General features: G+C 44.5%; 1 protein-coding gene across 1 annotated transcript in view; it reads left to right on the top strand.

Annotated features, from left to right (window-relative positions):
* Nucleotides 1-917: 917 nt before the first annotated feature.
* Nucleotides 918-10,201, top strand: part of cmya5 (cardiomyopathy associated 5) — a 12,232-nt gene continuing 2,948 nt past the window's right edge. Inside the window, exons 1-8 of the mRNA XM_023413523.2 lie at nucleotides 918-1,155; nucleotides 2,082-2,727; nucleotides 2,901-5,840; nucleotides 8,249-8,344; nucleotides 8,472-8,690; nucleotides 8,809-8,831; nucleotides 9,098-9,222; nucleotides 9,338-9,472. Of these exons, the coding sequence (XP_023269291.1) occupies nucleotides 1,046-1,155; nucleotides 2,082-2,727; nucleotides 2,901-5,840; nucleotides 8,249-8,344; nucleotides 8,472-8,690; nucleotides 8,809-8,831; nucleotides 9,098-9,222; nucleotides 9,338-9,472 (4,294 nt within the window). The 5' untranslated portion in view covers nucleotides 918-1,045. The remainder of the gene's footprint in view (nucleotides 1,156-2,081; nucleotides 2,728-2,900; nucleotides 5,841-8,248; nucleotides 8,345-8,471; nucleotides 8,691-8,808; nucleotides 8,832-9,097; nucleotides 9,223-9,337; nucleotides 9,473-10,201) is intronic.

The raw sequence follows: 10,201 nt of genomic DNA, 5'->3' as shown, positions 1-10,201 counted from the left end.
ATATTTTTGAGCTCCATGAGAAAACCTCTCATTTCTCATCTATGCTAATAGAAGTGTCAAAATCATATTAAATTGAACACTGGCTTCTTTTTTTTAAGGTGTCATTCATGTTCAGATGTGAGGTTAGGTGGCATGCTTTTAATTTCTCATGCAAACTGGTATAATTTTTTCCACAGGAACTATACGTACGGATATTGACTGATAAAGCACAAAACTGTCCCACAGATCTGTTGCTAGTCCACCTGATCTTGAAATCAGGTGTCATTTTGGTTCCTCAGTTGAACAACTTTTCTATTCTATTTTATTTTATTCTATTACCATGAGCTCTGAAGTCATTCAGTACATTACAGGTGCTTGTGATTCACAGGCCTTGAAAAAGATTATAAAACGAGCGCACCTTTTGTTCAAATGTTTTCTGCGGCCTCCTCTGGCAGCCAGTGTGCTCATTGGTTTTTATCTGTGGTTTGACACCTTATTACACCTAGTTTTATGACTTCTGTGTAGTGCCGGCGCTGCGAGGGGTAGATACCTTACAATATGTGTGTATGTGTGTCCACGGATCTGTTTAGTGTTGCCACCAGCAGCAGGGGGACCAGGGGTACTGTTTCAGCTCACGGCCTATATTTAACTCGGCAAAGGGGATTTTTATCTTAAAGTCACATTGCCTCACTCAGATATTAGACACCGGCGCACACCAAGAGCAACATAATGGATTTCTTAGATCTATAACAATCCTTTATAAAACATTGAAAATCTAACCATCTCTTAGAGTTAGTTGTTAGTGTGCTTAACTCAACAGCCAGTGAAACATACCTCCTCTCACTGTTTTTCCCCTCTCTGTCTCCTCTCCCTTCTTTTCATTCCCCTCTCAGTCTATTTCTGTCCCTCGCTGAGTCAGATGGACAGCTCCCAACTTAGAATGACACAAACAGGCAGACCAGCCCCTCCGAATCCAGAGTGACTGAAAAAATCAAGAGGACTCTAAAGTACACAGAAGAAAATCAAAATTGGGAGCCGCGGAAGGGAAGAGCTGGTGGATATTAGCATGATGGAGGGATGTGTGAGTCTGGACTCAGAGCTGATGGAGTTTCAGTCTGACGCTTCAGAGGCCATCAGCCAGGATGATGAAGACGAGGTGGAGGAACTGCAAAACAGGTGCTCTACTCTCTTGTCTGGACCATATATACACTGAATAACGTCAGTTATGGATCACTTAGTCTTTGTGTAAATTGATGTTTTTTCTGCTGGGAGTTCTTATCATGAAATTTACTGAATGGAGTCAGTGAGAAACCATTTGCTTCAGGGCTTTTTAGTTCAAGTACATTTTGCTTTAGAGAAAGAAAGGGGAAGCTGTGCCATATCTCTGACTGGAGAGGGGTATAGATGTTACACAAAACAATGCCCCATTAATGTCCTTTAACACATTATATGATCGTCTGTTCCTCAGCTCACACAAGGATTGTCAGTGTGGCACTGCACTCTATTGCAATATTTGATATTATTTGTCATCCCATATTTTACATCTCATTTATCATGTTTCTTACCGGGCACATTAGCCGTCCTTGCCATGTCATAAATAGTAGAAGATACTGATATGTTGGATGTATCTGAGAAGGCCAGGCATCTCCTCTCTAAAATTACATGAATGACGCTTTGGGACGTCACCTTGCGGTAACCCTGCAGGCACTAAGCTGTATTCATAGCAGGAGGGACAGCTAAGAGCGCATTTGATCATTATTTTTTTCAGCTCATCACTCACATTGGCAGCCTTGCACCAGACACCTGCTCTAATGCTGACAAGATCTACACTTCTTAAATAATCATCTTGAGAAAAGCTCAGCGCGTGTTATCTTGTTTTCGGCTTGGATTTTCTCATTTGGCTCAGTGCTGCAAAACGTGAATTTTGGCACATGTTGCTCAGATATTTTGTGATTTGATTCATTGGTTTGTTCTCTGCTTGCATTTCCAAAAGGATCTCCTCTTGCAGTTAGACTGTTTAGTAATGCCTTTCCTCTTCTAGTGAACGGCACAAACAGCCTCCTGTCCTCCATCTAACTCTACTCCGTTCTTATCTCCTTCAGTCTGCGAGAGGTTGTCCAGGACCAGTCGGTAAAGCCCAAACTCCAGTGCCTGATGGTGGACCCATCGTTCTCCATGGTAACAGTTCAGAGCGAGGACAGTGGTATTGTTTGGGAGACGGCCTCTAGCCGCTGCTCTACTCCCTGGGCCTCTGACACGAGCTCTGTCTCTGAAGCCTACAGCATGGAGGGCTCTGGCGTTGCAGGAAAGATCACCATTGTCTTTGATGAGGATAAAGTAGTCCGTAGGAGGACGAGGTCCGGAGGAAGGAGCAGCAGGTTGGGGGACAGGCTGAGTCGACCTGGAAGCTCAAGATCGGCTTCGGCTCTGGGAGTGGAGAGACCGGAGATGGCAGAGGTTTCTCTCCCCAATGTGAAACAGGAGAAAACCGAAACAGAGCCGGACTTGGAGGAAATCAAAAACAAAGATCAGCAACTGTTTAGTTTGATTTCAGAGGGTTATGAGATTCTCAACATCAGAGTCCCCTCCAAACTTCCCACCGTGGATGAGGAGGAGAGCACAGAGCTGCAGGACAATTTGTCGTATCTGGACCAGACTCCAAAGATCAAGTCCCGCAGCCACCATGACTGGACGTGGCAACAGAATCATGTCCTGACAGACGAGGGGAGGATACTCGATCACCAAGAGGTATTTATCTGATTGATTTGAATGATGTGATCGAGTTAGTTATGATTTAAATCTAACCTGTCCTGTCATTCACATACATTAATATATTCATTTGCATAAACGATAAAACGCCCGTTCATTTGTAGATTTAAACATTACAATATCCTTTATGGATTGATTTCCTCATTCCACAGCCCTCGAAGCAAGATTCTTCTCAGCCATCAGCAGACACAGAACCCAGACAGACACCTTCTCAGAATGAGAGCGCCAGTGACATTGACTACTTCGAGAAGTTTACCCTTTTGGATGAGGCAGTCCCCGGAGAACAAGCTCCAGAGCTGCAGGAGAAAGCAGTGAAACCCCAGGCAGAGGAGCAGAAACCTGCTACGGAGACAGCAACAGACAGCCCCTCTGCATCAGAAGAGTCTTTTGTCTTTGTCACAGATGTGGAGATAGTCGGGGAACACCTGGACGAGGTCTTTTATGGAGAAGGAGCTCCTGCTGATGCACTGCAGAGGAGAGATGAGGATGAGGAGGAGGTTGCAGCCAGGATGAGGCGAGAGAGCCAGAGATCGACAAAGGAGAATGGTTCAGTACTGTTTGAGAGTGAAGAGACCATCCTTACGCCCATCTATATCTCCGCTGGACCCCCGAAGATTATTGACCCCATCCTGCTGGAGGAGCCCACCGCCATGTCCTTCATGTACTCCGACCTTTACGAGGATGCTGTAGGCGAGAGGAGGAGGAGCGACGAGGAACACTCAGAGGCAGAGAGCGTGGCATCTGAGAAGTCTTATAAGAGATGTTCGTCGGATGCAGAGGAGGAGGAAGGCTACCTGGAGAAGTTTACTTTGAAGGATGAAACTTCCACCGTGGAGGTTCAACCAGAATCAGTGCAGGACGAGAACGAGGGGAGGATGATGTGGTCACAGAGTAGGTTTGAAATGACAGGATGTCTCAGAAAAGTGGTCAAAGAAGAAGATGAGGACAAGACAAAGACAGAGGAACCAAAGACACAGGAGGTCAGTGCTGGAGGCAGTAGTGAGGATCTACAATCAGCAACATTTGAGGAGAAAAGAGAAATAGTCACAGAAACAGAAAAGGAGAGGGAGGACATACAACTCTCCGTGGTAACTGAAGAGCAGGTTGTCAGAGAGGCCCCAGAAAAATCAGCTCAGGAGTCTAACCTGACAGAGGATTGGATTGAGGGTCAGGAAGTAAAACAGGAAGTAAAAGGAGACCAGACTGAGCCTCCTGAGAGGAGCACTGATGAGCCACCTCCTGAAATTCAAAGGAACAGAAAGGTAGAGAAAGCAGAGAGCGAGAGTGAGGAGCATCAGAGAGAAGAGCACAAAAGAAGTGAACAAAGCATTATTGAAACTGAGCGGATATGTCAGACACAAAAAGTGGCAGAAAAAGCAACTGAAGAGCTTGTAAAAGCAACAGAGGACAGGGCAGAAAAAGCACCTGTAAGCAGTGCAGTGCCACAGATGGATGTTAAATCAAAAATACAAATAGAGCAGAGTTTTTCTGAGGAGCCAGGTCCTGACACGAAGGTGGTGGCTGCTGATGAGAAAGTAGAAACTGAGGCCAAACCAGAGGTCCGAGTTGAGGTCAACGAACCTGAGACTGTAAGACGGGAAACGTTCACCTCGACTGAACCCTCAGGTGAAATAGAGACACCGGCTGCAATATCACCGTGTGAGGAAAAACAAGCAGCAGAAGTCGTTCCTGAAGGTGTTGCACCTGTCGAGGTCATCACCGACCGTGACTGTGTGGTACACGCAGTAGTGGAGGTTACTGAAAAAGCAGTGAATGAAAAAGAGATTCAAACCCAAGTTCAGATTGATCTTCAGGAGGTAAAAAGTGCTGAGACGACAGATGTTCAAACAGCAGCAGCTCCTGAAGTAGGAAGAGACCATGAAGCTAAGAGTGGGGAAGCTGCAGCTGAGAGCCAGTTGCCTGAATTCATTGCCGAAGCTGCTCAGGAGCCAGAAGTTGAAACTGAGATTTCAAGTGAAGTAACCGAACCTGTGATGCCAGAGGACGTCAAGACAGATTCAGATAAGAAACATCATGAAATCCTTGAATCCCTGCAGCGTCAACAAGAGGAGCCGGTAACTGATAGTGAATCAGGCAAAACAAAGCTGATAACTGAAGTCAAAGCTAAAACACCCACAGACGACGCTGGGCTCCCGGATATGGTGAATGCAGGTGACGAGTTAATCCTCCTCGTTCCCAAGGGACAAGCAGTAGAGATGGACATTGATATTGGTCAGGCCCCGAGTGATTCAGAGGCTCTCCCTGAACCTGACAGCACATGTGAACATCTAACAGCACCTGAGGACATACCAGCACCGATGGGAGAAACAAAGACAGAGCCACAACCGGGAGTAGAAGCAGAAGTTGCTGTAAAGGTAGAAGAGCAACCCAGAAATGACTTAGACAGAGAGTACTACCCCCCTGCACCTATGGAGGAGGCCGACACAGAGGAGAAGAAGACGGGGGAGGACTTAGAAGAAGATGAGGGTTTCTTTTCCCCTCTGAGGAGTTTTACTCCCAGGGAGGATTTATCTGGGCTGCACAGGGAGGAAATACTATCAGAAGAACATGTAGAACCAAGGGCGGAGATGTGGGCTGAAGATTTTCCAGATGCAATCATTATTGAAGATGATGTTGGTCCAGATGTTGATATACACAGAAAGGATATAGGGCAAAGGATGGAGCAAGATGAGGTGGTTGCAGAGGCTCCAGAAGTGCCTGTTGAGGAGTTTGAATATGAGATAATATCTAAAAAGGATGCAGAAGAGATGCCAGAACCCGAAATACAGAGAGATGCAGAGGAATCAAAACCTGAGTCCGGCCGGGACAGAGAAGAGAGGATGGAGGTGGAGGTTGAGATGGAGATGGAGGGGAAAGTGTTTGATCTGTCCCTAGAAGAAGAGCTCATTGAGGATGACTATGAAATCATTGATGCAGAGGAGGAGAGTCAGGCCCGACTGGCTGCTGAGCTGCAGGGGATGGACTGGTTCTGTCTCACCTGTGGTCGTCTGCTATCAGAGGACGACTGTGTGTCCAGAGAGCATCACAGCCACGTGGTGACTGCTGTGGACAAAGCCTATGAGGAAATCAAGGTAGTGTATTAAATGCACACACTGAATGTGTATATTGCATATATAAAGTAACATTTGTTTTAAAGGGGCACTTCGTCAATTTTACACATGATCAGTTTCACAGTAGAATATGATGTCATTAGGGCTATCTCACATTAGGCTTTAACAACAGGGGGCATGAATTTCATAAGATGTGGGCATAAGTGTTGAACAAATCATATTCACTTGCATTCTGGGAAATGTAGGATACAGTGGTTCTGGATCTTGAGCACTACTAGAAATTCAGCCACTGCTGCTATTCTTTTTAAAATAATTTTTCTTGCGAGTGCCCCAACTCAATAAAAGTTCAATAACATTTCACTGGAGTAGCACTTTAGGAAGGTATACAAGCATGGAACAGGTACAGTGAGACACACACATGTAGGAGAAGCAGGGGAAGTGCTACTGTGATCATTGGTTTACTGATAATTTACCATCTCTATCGATTATCTATTATCATTAAGTATTAACAAGTAGAAAATTATTGATTTTTAATAATACTCATTGCCTTTTATTGTATTAACTGAAAATACTGATAATACTAAAACTACTCAGATGTCTAGCTTAGTAAACATGCACAGCATAAGTACTTGTAAATAGATGATAAGTTATCTATTACGTAATGGATATTTATTGTAAAGAATTGCAAAATACAAGAAATACATTTAAAGGAATAGTTTAAAATTCTGGGGAAAACTTATTTTGTGTCTCTCTGTGAGCAAATAGGCTAGATCTTAAAAAACAAAAACAAACAAAAAAACATGGGAAACAATGCAGGATTAAAATTGAGCATCATCTGTATGATATTATAAATTGAATGGATTCAGAGGAACACAACTATTTATATGAGGAGATTAAATCATAATCTGTCAGATCAGACAACATGTTTTTCCTGTCTGCCGCCTCAGAGGGATCACAGTGTCTCCCAGATGTTTGATCGTTTTAGCGAGCTGCTGCCCGAAACGACACAGCAGCCTTTCTGATGACTGATGGCATGCTGTAATCAAATAGCAGCTGCACTTTACCAGCATTATTACAACACACGGTTACGATCATCGCACACTTTACTGGCATTAGTTTGCGTCATCATATAATAAACTGGCCCTAAATTAGCTGGCTATAACTTTTCCATGTATGCTGGCAAGTTTCATGCTCCCGGGCTGCTGGCAGGCTGCGGCCAAGCACATTGAACTGTTGTGATGTAATGTTCTACTTTGATCGTGGAAAGGTCCAGTGTGTCATCATCAAGTGGAGACTGAGAGGTGATCTGTTCACACACACACACACTGTTCTCCCTGTGATGTACCCTCTGGGTTGGCACAGGGTCGGTCTTCTCCTTTTTAAAATCTCCATTAACATTATAACACCTTCTAGCAATTTTTTGGCTTCTTTTGCCTGTAGTTTTCCAAAAGTCAGTTTTTAACGTGCAAATTCATGAGAAGACTTGCTACATGAGAACAACTACAGAGAGCTCCTCACGCTGCTACAAGATGCGGCTTTTCACCAGGAGAGACAATATTCACTGTTCAGTTGATTTGCTTCTGTAAATCTGTGAATATACATCAGACAACATGAGTGAAGTGAGATATTTCAGTAAAGTATCTGGCAACTAAATCAAAGGAAAGCTGGAACAAACTGAGAATGATCAAATATCATTTCCAGATGATATTCGAACCAGGTCTAGTGCATGTGTGATGTTGTGTTTATGTGAAACACTGACAGCTGGACTGTAAATAAGACAAAGATCAAAGCTATAATACAAGTCTGACTTCAGCACCAAGCAGTGCGGTCTATTCAGACACTCCACAGAGCGGAAAATCGATCCTGTCAAGCTCAGCAAAACAACTTAACAAACCTGTATCCAGTCCAGTTCTATCAGCTAGAATGTACAATGCACTCCTACACCTCCTCAGACATGGATGGACACATTCTCCCTCACACACTCACACCTGTTTTCCCGCTTTTGGTGGAGAGGCGGTCAGCCTCGGTGACCGCAGCTCGACCTAGTTAAACCACCAGTCTTCCCCCTGCAGTATCCTCCCTGATGATTCCCCTTAAAGCTGCTGTAGGCAACCTCAAGATTAATCTGTGTCATCAGTCTAAATAACAACAGCAGAAACTGGGACCCCACAGATCAATAAGATTGTCTTAAGAGAATTCATGTTTCAGATACTGCAACTGATGGGAATTTCTTTCGTACAGAGCAAGTAAAGAATTTAATCTTTAGAGTGGGTGAAGAACTCATTTCGGAGAAAGACTAACTTTGGTGCAGATTTAATGTTATATCTACAAACTTCCAACGATGATCTTCTGCTCAATCACAGCTGCGTATTATTGTCAGAGGATGTACTGTACATGTGATGATGTACGAATAAATGTTTGTATAACAGGAGAAGCTGAGTGATTGGATCTCAGAGCTTCAGGGGAGGTCAGAGAACATTGAGGACTTGGTGTCTGAACTGGAGCTGGCCTACAACTCTGTAGAGGTAAAGCACGCTCACTTTGTGCCATTCACATTTAATACTCTTATAGTATAAATTAATCAATCCAACCGACAGCATGATATTTTAGTGGGACATCGTTTCATTTGGCCGTCCCTCTCCTCTCCGCCAGGACCAGTGTGTGGAGAGCGAGGCAGCGATGCAGGTGCAGAACGAGGAGATGATGGCTCTGGTGATGGAGCAGTACAACAACATGTCCGTCAACATGGAGGAGGAGAAGAAGTCCAAGCTGGAGCAGCTATATGACCAGATTGTCTCCTTCCAGGAGAGCATTGAAACCGCCAAGGCCACTCTAGAGACCACGGCCAGAGAGGAAGAGACTGACGCACGGGTGAGTCCTGAAGCTTTTAAGATGAATTGATTAGCAGTATCATGTTTGGCCAGTAATTGGTGATCAGGGTTTGTGTCAAATGTCTGATAAATCCCTCTTCAATCTGCTCTCCTACTAGTCACCTGAAGACATTCATGCAAGGTAATGTGTTTTCAGTGAATGGAGTGTGAGCTAGTGTGGTTTCCTAACAACTGTGTAATAACATATTACTAGATAGTGATTACCAGTGCAGCATGGTGCTTGACCTGCAGAGCTATAACCCTGGGAGTGTGCCAGTTTTCTGATAATTGAATTGTGGTTATAGATATTCTTTAACATTCTCCATACCGAGCTCAACCTATAGCAAAGAAGTGTTTGACATTGACTTGTGTTGACCAGAAGCTAATTGTTTGCGGTTGTGTGTTTAGTCTCAAGGCAGCTCTGGACTCAGCCATGTCACTGGAGCTGGGTCCCAAGGGACTGCTGGTGTTCGAAGACTACGCCAAGGGCAACACATCCAGCTCACACCTCACACAGCGCAAGGGAATCCCAGGTAGGTCTGATATTTACACATCTTTATCTTCATTTTTAAGTCTAGTGTAATGTGCGTATACAGTGTATGTGGCAGTTATGAAGCTTGTACTGTATACGTCCTGGTTGTGCCTCAGTGCCTCAGAGGCCCACGCTGCAGCCCCAGGAGCCAGGCTCAGCCACCAGCACCAGTGTCACTGTTTACTGGAAGGTCAACCCTGGAGATATCATAGACTGCTTTCAGGTCTACTGCATGGAGGATCCACAAGGAGGTAAATACTTTCAGGTTGCTATTTAAACTGGGAAATTTTATACTAGTCATAGAGAAATGTTTATGGCAAGGCAATTTTATTAATATAGCACCATTAAGACACAAGGCAATTCAAAGAGCTTTACAGAGGCATGGAAATACATTAAAAATAGAACATTAAAATTATATATATATATATATATATATATATATATATATATATATGTATATATACCACACCAGTCAGGACCCAGGCAGGAACAGCATACATGGGATGCCATAACCAAGTGGCTGGCATAGTGTACAGGAACATCTGCACTGAGTATGGGCTGGAAGTCCCACTGTCAGAATGGAAGATGCCTCCTAAGGTGGTTAAGAATGACTGAGCTAGGACTGGGATTTCCAGATCCAGACTGACAAACTGGTGATGGCTAACCAACCGGACATCGAGTTGATGGACAAACAACAGAGGAAGGCAGTGGGGATAGATGTAGCAACCCCGAGTGACAGCAACATCAGGAAGAAGGAACATGAGAAGCTCGAAAAATACCAAGAGCTAGAAAAGATGTGGGGAGTAAAGGCAACAGTGGTGCCAATGGTCATCGGAGCACTGGGGGCTGTGACCCACAAACCCAGGGAGGGTGGTTCCAGCAGATTCCAGGTGCAACATCTCAGGTCTCTGTCCAGCAGAGCGCAATCCTAGGAAGAGCTAAGATACTTGAGGAAGACCCCCCTCCTCCACCCCCCTTCC

Source organism: Seriola lalandi, unplaced genomic scaffold (assembly GCF_002814215.2).
Source record: "Seriola lalandi dorsalis isolate HSWRI2012SDOR001 ecotype SW California unplaced genomic scaffold, Sedor1 jcf7180002054517, whole genome shotgun sequence".
Classification (NCBI taxonomy): domain Eukaryota; kingdom Metazoa; phylum Chordata; class Actinopteri; order Carangiformes; family Carangidae; genus Seriola; species Seriola lalandi.
The sequence above is the reverse complement of the archived record's forward strand: the minus strand, read 5'-3'. Positions and strand labels throughout refer to the sequence as shown.